This window comes from Chaetodon auriga, chromosome 11 (assembly GCF_051107435.1).
Source record: "Chaetodon auriga isolate fChaAug3 chromosome 11, fChaAug3.hap1, whole genome shotgun sequence".
NCBI lineage: Eukaryota > Metazoa > Chordata > Actinopteri > Chaetodontiformes > Chaetodontidae > Chaetodon > Chaetodon auriga.
This window is the reverse complement of record NC_135084.1, coordinates 22,536,606-22,556,903: the sequence shown is the minus strand read 5'-3', so window position 1 is coordinate 22,556,903 and position 20,298 is coordinate 22,536,606. Positions and strand designations below refer to the sequence as shown.

Sequence of the window (20,298 nt, the reverse complement as noted above, 5' to 3'; positions counted from 1 at the left end):
TGGCCACATTTTAAATGAAGCATAACTATTTATGATTTTACAAAGCTGACATAATTGCTTAAAGGGTAACTGAGGAGAGCATTTGGTCTCGTACTTTGTTTTCTGTATTATGAAAGAGGAGATTTCACTGTTTGCATGTCAAAAAGGCTACTGTGTAGGCCATCAGAGGGATGGGAGGAACTCGTGCTCGCCTGTTAAGCAATTTTGCAGCTTTTATTCAAGCTGTCAAGTCAAACAATCAGGAGATAATGCAGCCTTGGTTTGTAAATTATAAACGTGTCAAGAGATGCACTAAAGGCATCGACAGATGCCACTTATCTCCAGCGGGCTCTGCAGTGTGACTGTATCATCAGAAGGGAAATATAACATTTTGATGTTTACATAAGAGAAGTATTAGTATCAGTCAGAAATGTAATTCCTTTCACCCATCCCTCTCGCAGGGGATTGACTCCCCAAAAAACATACAATGATTTTTTTAAAGCTAACAAAACAAAAAAAAAGGAGCAGAAAAGCATCCTCGCTGATCTTCTGTCCATTTCCAACATCGCTTCTTGTATATTTTTTGGTGGAAATCCTCTTAGAATGCAAAGTAAATAGATTACGATACAGTGAGGGATTAGGGCTCGCGCGGCGCTGTCAGATTAGTCGGTGAGCGCAGCGCGTCGACAGCTCTGACACGGCTATGGCTGCTGTTCAGGAAAGGGGCTCCGCGCGATGCTTTAAAGACGCTGGTTGGCTCCTATTCATGAATAAAACTGTGGCCCGTAATCTCGGCCAACACACACACACACACACACACACACGCACACACACATCTACACAGCACGCACACGCACACACACAGAGGAAGCCTGGAACATTCAATATCAGCGGTGATGGAAGTATAATAGAAGTCTTTATTTTTCCAGGCTGATTAATGGAAAGGTTTAAAACATTTTCTGTGGTGTTTTTAAAGGCAGACGTCGGTGTAACTGCTCTCCGCTCAGGTTTGTTTAGTTCAGACTTCACTAAGACAGAAAATAACCTGAACTCACATCCCTGAAGCTGCTCAGTGTTTTATGACAGGAATAATAAAAAAAAAACAGTTTTTCAGTTTAAAATGTACAAGTTATTAACAAAACTGGCAAAGCTGATGTATTTACATGTTATTATCTACACGGTCGTCTACTGTTCTGCACAAGAAGAAGCACTTGAGTCCGTTTCCAGGTGACATTACAGGTAATATTTAGCATGTAGAGACAAAGAGAGTCTGTTACTGGTGTGATGACGCTGAGTCTCCAAACTCCCGCTGGGATAAATAAAGTGCTCTGATCACATCTTGGTTTTTTCAAACCGTTCCTAAATGAACCACGTGAAGCATCTCGGCGTCTTCGTCCTCCTGAGAGAGAACAAACACACGTGTTAGATGAAAATGTGTTTTTGGAGGCTCCCTGTCACCGGCTGAATCTGGATCTGTGTAAACCACATCAGCTGCACCTCATCCTGCTGATCCCGAAGTCACACCTGAGAGCTGCACTGACCAGTCAGGCTGCATCTACTGATTATTTCTATTATCGATTAATCTGCAGATTATTTTCCAGATTAAACATTTTGTCTATAAAACATCAAAAAGTCATGAAAAAAAAATGCAGCCACATTGTCCCAGAGTGAAGTCTTCAAACTGCTTGTTTTACCCAAAAACAGTTCAGAACTAAAAATGTGTGAGCAGTTCAATTTTCAATTAACCCTCCATTTAGCTTTTATAAGCAGAATATAAACATTTAATAAAGGTACACATTATTATAAACTCTGTAAAGGTCAAATATATCGGAATCAGATTTTTTTTTTATTTATACGTTATTGGCCAATTATGTGTGTACGAACAATGAATTTGACTCCAGTTTAAACATACATACAACATATAAACATATATGGCAGAGCGTGTGTATGGGACTGTATTAGCTTGTGCTGGTGTGCCTAATAAAGTGGCCGCTGAGTGGAGTAAACAGTAATAATAATAAATGAGGTTATAATTGTTGTCAAATCCTGCACACTCATCAAGACTTCATGTATTCTGTCTGTTTATTACTACATTAGTGTGTTATTATATACTTTAATAAATGTTTATATTGTGCTTGGAAACATTAAAGGACCATATAAACATTATTCTGTGTGGCAGAATTTATGTTTTTCTTTGTTTTTTTCCTCAGTTTGGGATCCACTGTACCACACTTTACTGCTCCACCACTGTAACATCACTGTTTACACTGCTGGAGGGGACTTATATATGATAACTGTTCCCTCTGATCCACTGACAGCCATGATACACTCTTGTGACTTCTGTCGACAGAAATGTAAATAAAAAATCAATTTGGGGTCAATCAACTCACGTTCCTGTTGTCTCTGTCACCTTCGCTGCTTCCTGCGGAACAAACTGAAACGACACGAGACGTTGGAGGATGTTAGACGTCCCTGCAGACCGGCCGTGACACTTTACACAAGTACAACAACCAAACGTTAGACATGCATAATCACACACGGCAGCCCTGCAGCACATAAACACACACACACACACACACACACACACACAGCTGCACAGCTTACACGCTCACTCGGTGGGTCGGACATGTCGCCTTTTCTGGGTTTTAACGAACGTGAACCGTTGTCACTCATGGCGATCTCTCCCTCGCTCTGAGCTCTGCGTTAATAAGGTTATGATTGACATTAAAACCCCGCCGTGCCTTACACAGATATTTAAAAAGCTGATGCAAATTTCCCCCAATAGCCTACAGTCCGGATTATCAAACGACAGAGCGATTTGATAGCGAGACAATTGCTAATCACCCGAAAAATGGAATTATTAAAATGGAGAGAGCAGGAAGGAGGAGAGGAAGTGAAGAAGAAGTGATGTTTTCTTAATGGGTGTTTTTCCTAAATGACCAGTTAGTCATCTCAGACATCTGAGACCGGCAGAGGAGAGCACTCAGGCTACGTTTAGAGAATAAAACAGGTTGAATGTCGCCAGAGAATAGTTGCAGGGCTTAAAACGTGACCTGAAACAGACATGTTGAACATGATGAGACTTAATATAATGGGCTGACTCTCCCTCTCAGCTGAAGATGGATGAACAGGCTTGTCGAAGGCAGTTTAGGGAGAATTTAGAGGAACACAGAGAGTCACTTAGTGTCCAGATAAAGTTTAGATTTAAATAAGAAAACAGCTTTAGTTTTAGCATCGCACTTAAAATTGATGCCGCAGAATTCAGAAAAAGCATCTCATTGTAATTCACGCATTCTTTTCCCTTGTCAAAACCTGACGCCTACATTACCCAGAATGCAACACGACTGCTGACAGTTCAGTCACAGATTCAGGTGTGTTACGCTTAAAGCAGCTAATGTAGCCTCGAGCAGAGATGAGGACCCTTCACAGACACAACAGAGACACAGGTGCTGAAAGTACGACAGACAGGCAGACATGGACAGACAGGCAGACAGGCAGACAGACAGGCAGACAGGCAGACAGGCAGACATGGACAGACAGACAGACAGAGAGGCAGACAGACAGACAGACAGACAGGCAGGCAGGCAGACAGACAGACAGACAGGCAGGCAGGCAGACAGAGAGGCAGACAGACAGACAGACAGACAGGCAGGCAGGCAGACAGACAGACAGACAGACATGGACAGACAGACAGACAGACAGACAGACAGGCAGACAGACAGACAGAGAGGCAGACAGACAGACAGACAGACAGGCAGGCAGACAGACAGACAGACAGACAGACAGACAGACAGGCAGGCAGGCAGGCAGACAGACAGACAGACAGACAGACAGACAGGCAGACAGACAGAGAGGCAGACAGACAGACAGACAGACAGGCAGGCAGGCAGACAGACAGACAGACAGACATGGACAGACAGACAGACAGACAGACAGACAGGCAGACAGACAGACAGAGAGGCAGACAGACAGACAGACAGACAGGCAGGCAGACAGACAGACAGACAGACAGACAGACAGGCAGGCAGGCAGGCAGACAGACAGACAGACAGACAGGCAGGCAGGCAGGCAGACAGACAGACAGACAGACATGGACAGACAGGCAGACAGACAGACAGACAGACATGGACAGACAGACAGACAGACAGACAGACAGACAGGCAGACAGACAGACAGACAGACATGGACAGACAGGCAGACAGACAGACAGACAGACATGGACAGACAGACAGGCAGACAGGCAGACAGACAGACAGACAGACAGACAGACAGACAGACAGACAGACAGACAGACAGGCAGACATGGACAGACAGACAGGCAGACCTGTTTGTCTCAGCACCCTCAACACTTCAGGGCTCATGGTCACTCGTATGCTCTCCGCCTGTGGTCTCCTCTGATTGGCTCTTCCATCAGCACTGAAGAAGAAGAAAACTGAGTCACATTGGTTCCATTTTGTTTAAAGACTAACGAAGAAGAATAAAACCTCTTCTGTTTAACAAAGAATAAAAAACACAGTTTTATGTGTCTTCAGTTTGTCCGGTTTGTTTGAAGCGTTGTTCTTTACCCTTCAGTTCGTCATTTCCACAATACTAACCTGAGACCGTGTGGGTGTGAATCTCCATTTGGCTGAAAGTGGAAACTTGTCTTCTTCTAGCACCGATTTAGATGCGTACAGCGTTTTTACATAAACGTTAAACTGTCGTCTCTGCACCAGCATCCTGAAAACAGTGTGTGGATGTTTGCTTTGTGTTGCTTCTGTCAGAGGTTCAGATTCAGATGAGAAACCATCTTTGGGTTGTTCCACGATTACCTGAACCTCACGAGCCTGGATCAGGTGAGACACAAGCTCACTGTCAGTGTGATCTCTAGTTTATGAATGGCAGACATGACACACGTATCATCGTCCTGATCAATGATGGACGAAGTGGACGAAGTATTGAGAGCAGCAGTGATACCACACTGAAAAAAATACTTCAGTACAGGAAAGAGTCCTGCATTCAAAACCTTACCAAAGAAAAAATATAGTATAAGATGATGAGTATTATCAAGTAAAAGTACTGACAGTGCAGTGAAATGTTCCCTCAGTGTTTTTCCATCATATCTGCTGTTCGTCATGTGTCTGTTGTGTTTTACTGCTGTAGATGTTGAAGCTCATTGGAACGACAGTGATGCAGCGAGGCGTCTCTAAAAAGTCAGAAAAACAGCCTGTTTTCAGCTTTGTGACGACGCAGCTGATCCAAGAGGCTTTTAAAGAGTTTATTTAGTTGAAGGAGGAAGTTTATTAGAAGAAATCTCATTCAGAATCACTACATTTTGAGAAATATGGTTCTCACTGGACAGTGGAGTACAAGTATAAAGTTGCTTGTTGTTTGGGGCTTCAAGATCTGGTTCATGCCGACAGACACTGAACCATTTCTTTACCACAGATTCAGGACATGAATATCAAATAAACACATAAAAAATCCAGATTGAATCAGGTGGATATAAAAACTCGGCTCTCGTCGTCACATTAACTTTGGCCTCCACTGAGCGGAAACCTCGGCTCGTTCTCCTCACACCACCGACAGAGCAGTGCGTGATGGGTGAGAGGGGCCAGCAGCCATCAAAGGAGCGTTGGGATGCTTCCCAGATCCCCGTCTCGTTGTCGCTCGCTTCTCCGAGCACGGACTCGGATTTGGGGAATGCGGGAATCGTGCGAGGAGCCCCCGAACTGCCATTGTGCTCGCCTCCCTCTCTTCCTCTGCTCTTTTCTCGGCGAGCCAAACGGGAGAGCGACCGCGCTACAATGCCTCCCCTACTCCATCTCAGCTAAGCTGTCATTGGCTTCACATGAGAAACAATGAAACTTCATCGGAGACCAGATTACAAAAAGAGGGGGGGGGGGGTTCAATATAAAAAATTGTTCTACAGGAGGGGGGAAATTGTGGAATAAAAAAGGCAGAGGCTTTTGTCTCTTTCTCTCTGTGGCTATTATCTTTTGGGAGGTTTGGGGATCTGCTTTCTTAGCCTCTGTCAGCGGTGCAGGGGAAGACCTGGGGTAGTACGAGCGGGCTTTTGGCTGCCAAATCGCCCTAACCCTCTTTACCACTCTTTTTTCTCCTCTCGCTCCTTTTACTGTTTTTAAAAAGAGCTTAGGACAGAGCATCTCTCTCTGTCTCTTCCCCCCTCTCTCTCTCTCTCTCTGGACCCAGCTTGTTTAAATTGGCTGATAGGAAGGGATTTGGGATGGATGGAGGGGGCTTAGAGAAACGCAGAGTGGAAGGGCGGGTGGGGGGGGAAGCAGAGAGTCATCAGTGTTACAGTCAAACAGCCATGAAAAGCCTATGAGGATGAAAAGAACAAGAGCGCTTTTTTATCTAATGCACACAAATCCCATATAAATACTCCAATATGTTAGTTGGGGTATGACAAGGAATGCCCCTCCATCACTTCCTCCCACCCCCCACCCCACCATAATAGAGACATGGATGGCTATATTTGTATGTATCTGTTTGTGTGTGTGTGAGACATTCAGGGACAAAGAGAGGGATGCTTCCAGTGTGTCTTTAGACACACTGTTTTAACACGTCATTCACGTGGACGAGTGTATTAAACAATCACTCTGAAACAGTGAGTTCAGTCTGCACTCTGGAGACTGAACCATGGTGAAAATGGACTCCGGTGGAGTTTTAAATGTGGCTCCGGGTTCAGCGTTGGGATCGCTAAGACCCGGAACTGATGTGGCTTTGACATTTGAAATGTCACTGGGAGTGACGGCTTTTAGGCTGCAGCTGGGTCATTTGGCCACAGACGCTCTCATGCAATTCATACGCAGACAATGGCGAATCACTGTGGGAGAGGAGGCGACATGTACAAGTAAAACAGTCAATCATCTGCACGCAGACTCTGTCTTCCTGTTGTGGTTCACTCGCACCACCGCCGTAGCGTCGGTTTTGGCGGCAGCAGGCGGCTGTTTTAGCAGAAAAGTTGTAAAAGCCCACCGTACACTACCTGCTCAGACACAGCTGGTGAACATTATAGAGCATTTAGCAGCAAACTGCTAAAAAGAGAGTCTTATATTCATCAGGTGGACAGATGGTGACTCTCAGTGAATGATAACGGTGCTCAGCTCTTAATATATAAACGCTGTGTTCACAACTAGTTTCCACTAAGATATTTCAGGTTTAAAGAATCAGAAGTACCACATTTTGAGAAACTCGCATCAGTAATGCGAAAAACATGAAAACAAACTGATATGTAGCAAGCTGGCACTTCTATGCTTGTGAGGACCCTCGTTGACATAATGTGTTCTCCAGCCTTAACCATCCCAACTGCATGCCGAACTCCAACAAAGACAGCTGTACAAGTACACACACGTGCACAGAGTACATGGAACTCACTGTGTTGTGGGCGTGCCTGCGTTCGAAGGTCCTGCCGCACTCTGGTTCCTCTCTGTCTGTCCGCCTGCGAGGCTAGAACCACACGACACACCATTTCTGCCTCTCAGAGGATCCTCTAGGACAAACACAGAGGGAGGGGGAGGGATGGGGATGAGCAACAGTTTCCATTTAGCTAAAATAAAAGGACGACCCAGTTTGAATCATTGTCACCGTTTGTTTATTTTTCTTCTTCTTCCACAGAAATGGACCCACGTCACTTTCATCAAACCACTCACTGTGCACCGTGGAAGCACTTCAGTTATTTATTCAGGTTTTCCCTTTACTTTGTTATCCACCTCTGCACTGCATGCTCATTGTTCGCCGGACAAAGCCTGAAGATCTCTGTGGGATCAAAATGATATCACATTTATCGGCATTGACTGGTGCCTTGTCGATACAGCAGCATGTTTTTCAGCCCTGTAATCTATCATCTCTTTGTGGTTTAAACAGCTGCATGAACGTGCGCGCGGAGGCTTTTGATAATTCGGACGTCACGCGTTGACAGTCTTGTTTCTGGTAAACACGTAAAGTTTCTGAATCGAGACGAGAAGTCAAACAGTGACGCAGGTTGCGTGAACCAGCGGAGCCGAGAGGGGAACAGAGACAAACGCTGCTTTCCTTCAACACACACCGGAGCTAACAGGCTTTCCCCATAACGACCAAGAAGGCAGAGAGAGGAGGTGGAGAAGTGGATCTTCAGATAAAGCTCTTGTCTCTTTGCCCATTGAAAGGCCCTGCAGTCACATCAGCCTTTGTGAGGGGGAGACAGAACGATCAGGCAAACAACTTGGCGTCTCCTCTTGGCAAAGCGCTACCCCAAAGAAAAAGAGATAGAGAGCGAGAGAAAGAGGCCTTCCCTCGCACTTGTTCGCTACTCTGCCTCTCACAATGCCGTATCTCTCCAAATCAACACACTTGTCAGCCAGACAGCTATAAGCGATTTCCAACGCTGTTATAAAAGGAACCATTTCTAAGCTGAAATGTGTGTCCTCTATTGTGTGTTTATGTGTACAAGCGAAGGCAGAATCTCTGTTCACGGCGGTTTACAAAGGATGCCGATGAATATGAGAAGAGGTGCATAGAAACGTGTTGTCTGTGCCTCATCTGATTCGAGCCCGAGACCGACGCCGGTGCATCGCAAAACACGTCCACCTTAAACAACCACCACATCTGGTATTGAGTCATTTTTTTCCCAAAACAAGTGAGAAATCGTCCAAACAATGGCAGAAGACATGCTCTTCTTTCCAATGTTTCTTCTTTCCAATGCAAATCAACTCGTTTCTACGATTTTCATGAAATAAAGTAATCCAGGGTGGCGATGGCCTAGATGAGCTGATTTCACTGCTGCTCCTCAACAGAAGCACCGCTGGTTGCTTCCTGTGCTGCCAGGCAGTTAATTCCAGGTGTAAAACAGCGTGAGATTAAATGGCTCAGATGAAAACCAGCAGAGCTCCAAGTCCTGAGGAACCGGGACTAAAACCTGCTGACCCTGAGTTAAACAAGAAGTTCAATATTCTTATTTGCTGTCTTGCTGAGAGTTAGAGAAGATTAATACCACTCTCATGTCTGCTGGCTGTCTGAAGCTACGACCAGCAGATCTGTAAGTAATATAAAATATCTCTAAATCTAAGAGTGTGTAATGTACAGTCTGGATAGGTTTGTGTGCGTGCATGTGCAGTAAATGTGTGTATTTCCATTCATAAAAAGCAGCCGACCTGTTACAGGCCGTCCACTGTTTGTACAGGAAGCAGCAGGATGTGTCGGGTCTCTGGGTTCGCTGCAGGGAACGGCGGCTTCACATGATCACAGCAGAAATTTCTGTTTAACAGCTGATTATTACAAATGGCTGGTTCGTGGAGGATTCAGCATGACCTGCCTCCCGTGTCACATCCGACAGCGCGCACGCTGCACACATATTTACACAAACACGTATGTCACCGAGGGCCATCCTGAATTTGAGCTGCAGTGTGTGACGACGACGACGGCGGAGAACAAACACGTTTCAGTCTGCTGTGTGCGCTCAAACTGAAAATGCGTCTGTGGCTGCGCTGGGGGAACTTTGAAAAGCGTGGGACTGATGAGACGAGTCTGTGTTTAGTCACTGTGGAGCGACTCAGACTTTGTGTTCAAACAGATACGAGCTGCCACTTCTGAACACAGTCACACACATGTACCGTGTGAGGCCATGTCGACCAAACATACCTGAGGACGCTATCTGTGTTTCAACAGCAGGTACCGCGCTGGTTAATTTGCAAGGCGTGCAGTAATAACTGTGTGCTAGGACTGAATTCTCTACTGACTAATGCGGGTACTGACTTATTTGTTAGATGCACACATACCGTAACAGAGAACAAATATTTATCAGAGAACAAATATTGGTTTTTTGTTTGCTTGTCTTGCTTGGAGGGGGCCATGTTTAATAAGCCTCTGGATTTGGTTTAATAGTGACAGTCTTCATTCTTTAGGCTGTACAAAGTATTTATTTAATTAAAACCAAAAATACCGCAATTATTGGCTTCATCTTTCAAAAACTTAACTAAGCTTTGCATTAGCAAACAGCGTGGAAGAAGTACTGAATGTGCTGGTTTGCAGTAAAACGTCACCTGTGAGTGACACTATCAGATATGACATTAATAGACTGTTACTACTGATGCATCAGTGTGTGAGCAGCATTTTACTCTTATACCTGCTTGAGGTGTAAATACTTTTAAAAACTTTATATACAGTTTGTTAGTTTAGTCCAGTGGTTTCCAGCCTGGGGGGATCAGATTACTCCAAAGGGTCACAAGATAAACTGGAGGGTTCCTGAGATGACTACTGGGGGAGGAAAGAATATGTGACGTTTTGGATGATTTTACCTCTTTGGACCTGAACCAGTTATTCAAATGAAACCATCTGAGAAGTTTATGGGGTGGAGCTGGGAACAAGTCATACCTGAGACCTGACAATTGGCCTAAAAAGTGTGAACCACTGGTTAAATCCTGAACAGTGTGTGTTATACGACTGTCATCTGTGTTTTTATGGCTGGCAGATAAATGTAGTGGAATAAAACGTATAATATTTCCCTCTAAAATAAAGTACAAGTACACAGCAGTGTGTTCCTGTGTGTTCTGGGTTGATCCTAGTGGTGTGTGATGGCCATGCCAGGGGCTTTGTGTGTCTATGTGTGTGCATATGTGTGTGTGTGTAAAGCGAGACACCTGTTCACTGGAGCCCTCTGCTTAAAGCGAGTCACTCATTATTTATGACCTGGCTTTTCTGCTCTGTTAATATGCTCTGTCTGCTTGTCTGAACGTGACACACACACACACACACACACACACACACACACACACACACACACACACACACACACACACACACACACAGACAGACAGCTCGAGAGAGGCGTCAGTTTAACCATTATCACTACTGACTGTGACACAGTGTCAATATCCTCCTCTTGAGTGTATGTGTGTGTTTCCAAACACACCTTCAGTCAAACCATCAACCATTTAACATGTAGGTGTCTAATTTTGCATGTGTGTGTGTGTGTGTGTGTGTGTGTGTGTGTGTGTGTGTGCGTGCGTGCGTGCGTGCGTGTGTGTGTGTGTGTGTGTGTGCGTGTGTGTGTGCGTGTGTGAGTTTTCTTATTTATTCAGGGTTTTTTTGGCTGACCAAAACAAATCTAAGTCGCTGCTGTGTAACAATCATTCAAAATTGTATTATTCATGAAATTCATATTGCATTTAGTAATCGGGTGAAAAGATGTTTCTTAATTCATGTTGATAAATTAAACATACATTATCAAACTGATGAGTATCTCCTGAAACGTTCCAGCTGAGTTAGCCGTATGCTAGCTCAGCCGTGGGTCACACAGAGCTTCTTCTCTCTCTGCCGTGGATGTGCTGCTGTCACATGAACGTTTGTTCCCCGCTTTGAGAAATTTACAGCAGGTCACACGAACTGAACTATATGAGCCAGAAATTGAGCAGAAGTTATCAAAAACATGAGAAATGGCTGCAGAAGGTGAACATCCGTGTGTCCTTTGATTTCTTCCTTTATTTTCTTTACTTGTTCATATTCTTCTTTCAATTTTCCTTTTCTTCATTCACCCATTTTTCTTTCTTTCCTATTTTTACTTTATCCTTTTCTTTCTTTCCCTGTTCTTTCCTTTCCTCTCTCCCTGCTGTCATCCCTCCTTTTTCTTTCTCTCCTCGGCCTCTTCCTCCCTCTTTCTCTGCAGTGCTGTTGTCCAAGGATAGGACATGCTGCAGGTGATGCGGGTAAATCATCGAGGACATAATTAAGAGGCTTATGAGGAGGAGTGTGCGTGTTACGCATCACATTAGAAAAAAAAAAAAAGAAACCGCATGCAAACAGGCCTCATAGTTACACAATGCTCATTTTCATTCACAGACAAACTCACAGACACTCAGCCTTCGGGGTTTGACCTTATACAGTGGAGTTAAATACCTCTCTCGCCTCATTTGGTTGTGTGCGAGTGCACACACACACACGCACAAAGACACACACTGAAGCACACTGCCTTCTGGTGTGTTTTAAGCACCAATGAAGGACTCATCAGACATGTTCATCTAGTTCCCTCACAAATTTGAATGTTTTCTGCTCACCCGTTGGCCCTTGAAGCCTCTGTGAGGAATTGTGTGTGTGTGTGTGTGTGTGTGTGTGTGTGTGTGTAATCAGGAACTCGGCTTGATCCCCTCTGGTATGTGCTTTTGGGAGTGTTTGTCAAAGGGCAGCAGCACAGCCTGAAGTAACGACAAAAAAATGGGCCTTCGCTGGTTTTCCTCCACTCGCTGGTTACCCCAAAAAAACTTTGGTGCAAAATAATTCATTAGTCTGACACTGAAGATTTTGTTTTTCAACACTTTGCGGTTTATATCACAACACTTTTTACTCAATTTTGGGGGAAAAATCTTAATTTAGAAGCATCTATGTCCAAAAACATAAGAAACCTGAAGGTGGAACACAGATCCAAAGACTTTGTGCCGGCAGTGATTGTCTAAAGGTTGGTGTCACTTTAATGCTTTCCATTTAATTTTACAAACATCCAGTATCTGGCGCTTAATCGCTACCTATAGATGATATCGTCTTTAAAAAAAGGCAACAGGTTGTGTGAATTTTACATGAATATTGCTGTCAAACATGATCGGATTCGGCTCTCCTTTGTGCTGCGAAACGAGGGTGAGAGCCCGAGAAAATACCCGGTGTTAGATGTCAGGAAAGTGTGTCGGAGTGGGTGAGTTGCTGAGGTTATCGGGAGCCCACCTCCCATTTCAGATGTAAGGAGAAATAACGAGTCACATTTGGCGTCTTTCTGGTTGGACGTTATGATTATTTCCTTACCGCTGCCTGCGACGGCCTCCATTTCATTAGCTTTCCTCTTGGCCACATCCGCTAGCACCACCTCGCCCTTATCGCTGGCAACATAATGGAGGTCCTTTGAAGGTAATGCAAGAAAGAAAGAAACGTGAGCGTTAATCTAAAATGAATCTAGGCTCCGATGACAATAGGTTTTCTTTTCTTTTTTTTTTTTTGGAGGGGTGGGGGGCGGTGTTTTGGCGGGAGAAGGAAGAAACAGATGAAATGACAGAAAAAAAGGAGCCGTTTGAAGGCCAACATCAGAAAGAGCACCGGTTGGATGAAATGCCGGTTCCTCCAAAAACTTTGAAATCAGCCCCCCCTCCTCACACACACCCACCCTCGTCTCTCCGGTTTTGAACTAGGGAGGATGTTATCTGTCACATTTCAAAAGTGGGAGAGGAGGCGAGGGACTGTTCACCTTTCAGAAACGCTGGTATTCTCTCTTTACGGAGAAACATATCCAGCCGAGCACATTACTATATCAGCCTGCGACAATATTGGAAACAGCGTGTATCCTCTGTATCTCTCTGTTTGAGTCTTGCGGGGCCATAAAGAGTGATAATATTGCTAAATGATGTCTGAGGGTGGCTGATTTAAGGCTCAAGACCGCCATACTATTCATTAATAACCACACTGCATCAGACAGCTGTTCCTGTTTCAAGGTGCTCTGTGCTACAAGAAAGGCTGAGGTCAATTCATCTATCTCAACACCTGAAAAACAGAAATGAATTCTCAGACATTTTCATAAATTAGATTCAGTCCAGTTCAAATCCTGTCCTGTGAGGGATGTGTGCTGTCTCTCAAATTCATACTGAGCTAATTCTACGCAGGTTTTGAGTGTGTAACAGGTCTGGGAATAATAGAAAATCCTTCTGTCTTATGATGGAAATTTGGTTTGATTGAAAAATGTATTCTGTGTGGCCACAGCTGGCTCAGACCACCTGAGAGCGATGACTAAATGATGAGTCTGTGAGCAAACAGGGGCAGTAGCATGATGGTATAAAAGTGACTTGAGTCCCCCCAAACAGCTGTGAAGCAAATGGAAAACGCATCCCTTAACAACAATCAACGTGCTGCCACAGTCGCTCCACTGAAGCCTGTCAACAACCGGCAGTAAAGGCTGGAAATGTCCTGGTCAGCTCAGTGCGAATGTGTCGCTCTGCGTGGAAAACAGGCTGAAGGAATGCAATTAATATACTGTTGACATTACACAAATAAAATTATCTGTAAATCTGAGGTGAGGTGAAATTTGAAAAGGAAAAAAAAAAGTTAACTTCAACTGATTGAACAGGGAGTGAATCACACCCTCATCCTGGCACCCAACGAGGGTCGCAGGGTTTCCTCGGGCCGAGTGCAGGGCCTGAGGGCCCATCAAAGGGTACAGCGTGTTAAGGAAAGTCTTCCGCCTCAGCGACATCACAGGACATCAGTGCCGTGACTCCGGGCTCGCCGTGGATAACCCTCAGCTGGCTAAAGCCTGCCCCCAGCTGAGCCTGCACCCGGTCCTAATACCCCCATATTGTAACCCAGCTTTTGTACCCCTTGAGTAAAAAAACGAGGGAGGTGCTGGCTTCCAAAAGAGGAGGGGAGCAGAGAGGGATTGAGGCAGGGAAAGAGGGGGAGTAAAAGAGAAAGAGAGAGAGGTGCTGAAATTGAAGAGTATGAATGGGAACAGATTGGGTAATTATAGTGCGGTGCCTGCCCTCTGTGGCGAGGAGTTAGGAGGAAATGTGAAAATGGCCGACAACAAAATGGCCTCAAAAGAAGCTAAATCGGCTCCCAGGACTGAGGTGGCTAAATCAGCCGCTGTGAACGAGGACACGGCCCCTCAATTAGATATGAGTGAGGCTTCCTAATTGATAACAAACAGAGCAGCTGAAGATTAAAACAGGCGAGGAGGAGAGGAGGCCGACATGACAGCGAGGTGTGAGCGAGAGAGGGAGAAGAAAGAAAGAGAGAGAGAGAGACGATGAACAAGACATAAAAGACGAGAGGAAGGCAAGATTCACAACAAGGGTTTTCGTGTGAGAGAGAAAGAAAGAGAGAGAGAGCAGCAGGGAGAGAGAGAGACTGTATGACAGACAGAAGAGAACAATATGAACATTTGATGCCGGGGCGCTTTATTCCAGCTTAGCTCCTCATAATACTGTCTGAATCTGGAGAGAGGGGCCCAGAGAAAGAATAAACGAATGAACAAATGTGAAACGAGAGCGAGAGAGACAAACAGAGAACTGAGAGAGAGAGAGAGAGAGAGAGAGAGAGAGAGAGAGAGAGAGAGAGAGAGGAGTATCAGCCTGACTAAGAAGGGATAACAATAATACTGCATATAAAACCATCAGATATTACACCTCTTATTCCCCGACGCTCAAACACGACACTAATCTTATTTATATAAGAGCTTTAGGGGTTGCAGCGGCTGATAAAGAGGGGCGTTTTAGTGGGCCATTTTTGGGGAGTAGACGGGGGGGGGGGTTAGGTGCTGGACACTATGAGCTGGATATCGACTGATATTTGGGTTACCTCCAAATAAATGAGGGATTAGGTTAACTGGCACACGGCAGCGTTTACGACACATTAACGGACAGAGTGTGGATCGGTGGGACGTACATATGCAAGCGTTCGCTGTGGATTTGCACCCTCTCAGCGCTGAGTGATAGATGTGCAACCTCAAACTGCAGCAGGCACAGGCCGAAAGTTTCAGCTCTGGGATTTCTGCTCCATAATCTGTAATGTTCCTGTCAACACCTCACAGAGAACAGGAAACAACTTGTTGCATTTAGAGTAGAGAGATAATAGGAAAAGTGTTACAGCAGTGACAGCAGCATATTTCTTTCTTAAAAACTGTCAAATTGTGTGGTTAAACTGCAATTTTGCCCAAAAGGTCAAACTCTACCTGTAGAGATTCATCACTCCCTATTTGCAACTAAATGCACCAAATTTTCCTTTACTTTCACTGATATTTTTAAGGAAAACAGAAGGGGGATGGCACGGCTAAGACAATACCTGTACAGGAACAGGGTATGTGGAATGTATGTGGAATAATGAATGAGTGAACGAGGGAGGGATTTTGGACGCAGTCTTTGTCTCTGTGTTTCTCCCCGTGCGGTTGTAAAATATCAGCATCAAAAGGCGGCTCTGGAGAGAAGCCTTCGCTCTTTGATTCTGAGAGACGGACATCAAATCCCGATGATTGCTTTTGAAGTTTTCAGGCTTCACTGCAACCCCAGGAAATATCTCAGGCAAATGTCGCATCAGCTGCATTCAGCCAGTTATAAGCAGGACCGTTAACAATTAGTCCTGGAAAGTCGAAGCAGATAAGACTTTTTTTTGGTTTTGTTTTGGTACTAAAATGTTTCAGGGTGGAGTTTTTCTTTGCCAGAAACATGAAGTCGGATCAAATATTGACAGGGAGACCGGACACAAATCCACATGAGCACAAGCATGCAAACATGAAAATACATACTCACTAATTAACATAATCCCTGGACATGAGCACATTTGCTGAACCTGCACACATTCATGCACACACACACACACACACACACACACACACACACACACACACACACACACACACACACACTTGTTTTCTGACACACCTGTTATCCAGGAGCATTGTGTTTGACTAACACTTCTATCAGATAGGTGTTAAGGACTTAACGTTTTAATAACGCTAATTACTCATCTGAGCGACAACAATGAGCTTATTGCCGAAGACGTGCGATACCTCCTCCTCCTCCAGCGCCGCCAAGCCCGGCGTCAGATAGGAGAGGAAGATAGGGGGTGAACCCAAAAGACGGAGCTTGCCTTACTGCTGGCGTATCTAACAAGAAACAGTACAAGCTCTCATTGGGGAACAAAAGAGTCAGCATCAGATTCGCTATCACACAATTTGATTTAATTAACGAGCTACATCAAGAGCCAAAGACCCAAGAAGAAGAAGAGGAAGAAGAAGAAGAAGAAAAGGGGGGGAGGGAGGTGGGGAGGAAAAAACTTGTTGTCGGCTTGACTTGGCTGACGAATGACCTAATTGGCTACATTATCAACTCATTATCAAAGGCTAATTAGGGAGCTACAGAACAGCGCCAATTATGAAAAAAAAAATGCAAACGACTCAGTAACCCCCTACTACTACCTCTACATGCACCCCCAACCACCACCTCCGCCAAAACACCCCCCTGCGACCAGTTCCTCCTCCCCCTCAATTTAGCCTGACACTAAAGTGTTTCATTATAACAAAAGGTTTCTTTTTTAGAAAAAGGGCTTGGAGGGCCTCTATTGTTAGCTGGGAAACAATGGGGCTTCACAGGGTGGGGGTCTGGTGATGGAGGGGGTGTATATCATGCTGGGTATTTCTAGAAGAGGTGAGGGTGTGCATGTTATCTATGTGTGTGCTTGAGTGTGTGCATTTCATCAAGTCGATGGTGCGTTATTGAGTTCTGTGGGCAAGTTTGGAAGTTAAAAAGAGCTCGGCGAAGGTGGGGGTTGCCCTCATTAACCCCCTCCACCTCAACTCAATCAGCCGACCAGCAGGTTAAAGCAACAACACAACCTAATTAGAGCGAAGGACAGAGCGAGGGGTGAAATGTCAACGTCCTCTTTTTCTCCTTCTTCCTTTCTGTCGCTCCTTTCAGAGGACGAGTTGCTGCTCTCTTGGTCGCTGAGGCAAGAAATGTGCTTGAAAACGCTCGTCGTCAGCGAGCGTTCGCTTTGTTGCAGAGGGTTTGCGGTTATGTCTGTGTTTGTGTGAGCCAGATACACTGAGAGCGCAGAGACGTTCACAAACGCTGGCTAACTTCGTGTTGCATTTCAGCCAATTCATCTTAAGCAAAAAACTAGAAATAACGATAAAATGTGATTAGAAATATGTCTCCTGTGCAGCATTTAGTTAGATTTAAAAGAGGAAAAGAAAAAACATCTGCTGGCTGCAGTATCAGAGCCACGACGGGGGGGGGGGGGGACAGCGCTCAAACAACTGAAATGGACGAGTGAATTTACTCTATAATTGTTTTGTAGTTCTGCTCCAGCAGTCTGCAGAGCCTCTGGACAGTGACGCACCAGCTCTGGATAACATCACACCAACTTCACACAATCAGGCTCTGAGATCAAACACTCGTGACCCAAATCATTTCCGTGACTCCCTGCGAGGTCACCTCCTTTACTTTACTGTGTCTGAAATGAATTGATGGCATGTTTTCTATTTTGTCTTTAAAATTTGTCACTTGCACTTTTTTCTTATTTGATGGTCAATAACTTGGCATAAAATATTAAAATGATCTATGAGAACAAACATTTCACGAATAATGTCTTTGAGTTTTGAGGAAGCGGCATCGCTGCAGCACTGAGGAGAATAATAATAATAATTATTATTATTTGGAGCAAACTGCTGACAGCTCAGGCTTGTTTGACCCAGTCTGATTCGACCTGACGTGGTTGCCTCCACCCGTCGCAGTCAGTTCAAACCCAGCACTGAAAATTATTAGTAAATACGACTCCATCCACCTCCATCTCTGTGCTCATCTTCTGTTTCTCCTCCTCATCTCTCGACACCTCCACAGTGACAGACCAAGACCTTGCTGCTCTTCTCTCTCGCCTCCCTCCTTCCCTCTCTCTCTTTTTTTTTTTTTTTTTTTTTGCATTTGTCATATAGCTTTCCATCTACACCACTACCCCCTCCTCTCCTCTCAGGCCCCCTCTCTCCTCCTTTGCGCTCTTTCAAGGTCCACAGGCTCGACTCCACCTTTTCAATTCGGCTTCCCAGCAGCACTACTTAGTGGGGAGGTAATTGGAACCACTGCTATCAGTGTGATTGAGGGAGCAAGAGGAGTGTGTGTGTGTGTGTGTGTGTGTGTGTGTGTGTGTGTGTGTGTGTATGGGGGTCTGTATTAATGTCTAGGGTGTTGGTGAAGCATGGAGCAAAGGGGGCCCCATGAAAAAGGGGGTCAAACACATAGAAGAGCATTTCAGCATGGAGTGGAAGAAAGAGCGAGTTAGAGGGAAGATGAGGGGAGAGGAGAAGGCCGAGCCGAGGCCGCGGAGGTTGTGAAAAGATAGGGGCCCATACTGAGATCACACCTGCTCTCTGACATGCAGCACGCATGCATGCACACGCGCACACACACACACACACTATGTCAGTACAACAATGAATGAACAATTAAAATAGGTTGTAAAGTGTTGTTGGAAAAATGTCGTAAGAGTTGTTATGTGTCATTTAATGGACCACATTGATCAAAAATAACCAGTCTAACGGTCTAAATAAATAATCTAATAAAAGAACAATTGTGGATTAAGCAGTGCCTGATGCTCATGGGGTTCACAACAGGTTCAGGTTGGTCCTGATCTCTTTGTGAGTGGAGGTGCTGTGGTTTGAAAGAAAATTTGTGTCCCAGCCTTTCAGAGGAGTTTCCATATTTCTCTTCCCCTCATTATCTGCCTGTAGTTACGGAGCGCCTGTGAGTGATGAGTGATGAAGATGTGTTTGTACTCTCTGTGTTTGGCTTCTGCAGGGTTCACCAAGTTACATTTAACACTTTCTCAGACCTTTTTAATGCCACGCAGAATGCTATTTGACATGTTTCATGATCATACTGGCCTGAATGTATGATGGAAAAAAGACAAAGAAAACATACTTCAGGACTTCCTAGTAGTGTACAACAAAAACTTCTGAACACTCGAGTTCCTTGGAACTCTGGATAAGCTGTGTAAAATGGACGGATGGATTAATTTATTACAAATTATTAATAATTCTAAGTTCATTTAAGTTCTTGGCTAAAATCGACACTTGCCCATTGTGAAACAATGAAACATTCCCATTTTTATTTTAGAGGTGTACAACGATGACACCCGGTCATCTGCTCTTACATCTGACAAAGGCTGTTGGACCACAATGTCGCACTTTTGTAAGTTCAGTAAATTTTAAATGTTTGTCACATTTTTCTTTCATTGCATTAGTTGTTCATTTGTGTCCACAAGATTATAAACTCCTGGACGGACTTACTACAATGTCGGCACCTTTTTTGTCCAAATAAGTGTCACATTTTTCAAGAAAGCAACTGAAAAGAAATTTACTTTCCACTCACCATGAATAAATCTCTGGCTTCCAAATCTACAGCGAGGAGGAAGGCCTTCTCGAAGCGCTGGTGTCTGCAGAGAAAGACACACAGTTACAGAGCAACAGCCTGATAAAAAAGAACAATAATGAATCTAAACACACGCTTTAGATGAAAATTTATGGATGGATAGGTCAGTAGTGCACATTTCCTCCTGCCTTCGGTCGGCAGGCAGACACACACCTCGATGCGCACACATCCGCATACACCTCTGCATACAAAACTGTCAATAATTGAACTGAGAGTAGCAGGTCCTCTTCCTATTATCCAGAATTAAAGCTGGGAGAGAGAGCGCTATATCTCCCAGTACAAAACAACTTTCCCTGTCTAGAGCCAACATGAAACAAACAAACACAAGCGGAGAGAGGAGGCGTGGGGGGCTTCCTTCATTTGATGTCGATGGAGAGAAAAAGAATGCAGG

General features: G+C 44.7%; 1 protein-coding gene across 1 annotated transcript in view; it reads right to left on the bottom strand.

Annotated features, from left to right (window-relative positions):
* Positions 1-867: 867 nt before the first annotated feature.
* Positions 868-20,298, bottom strand: part of wdpcp (WD repeat containing planar cell polarity effector) — a 71,627-nt gene continuing 52,196 nt past the window's right edge. Inside the window, exons 13-18 of the mRNA XM_076742468.1 lie at positions 19,848-19,911; positions 12,748-12,841; positions 7,360-7,474; positions 4,304-4,395; positions 2,370-2,413; positions 868-1,378 (exon numbers count right to left, since the gene is read on the bottom strand). Of these exons, the coding sequence (XP_076598583.1) occupies positions 1,328-1,378; positions 2,370-2,413; positions 4,304-4,395; positions 7,360-7,474; positions 12,748-12,841; positions 19,848-19,911 (460 nt within the window). The 3' untranslated portion in view covers positions 868-1,327. The remainder of the gene's footprint in view (positions 1,379-2,369; positions 2,414-4,303; positions 4,396-7,359; positions 7,475-12,747; positions 12,842-19,847; positions 19,912-20,298) is intronic.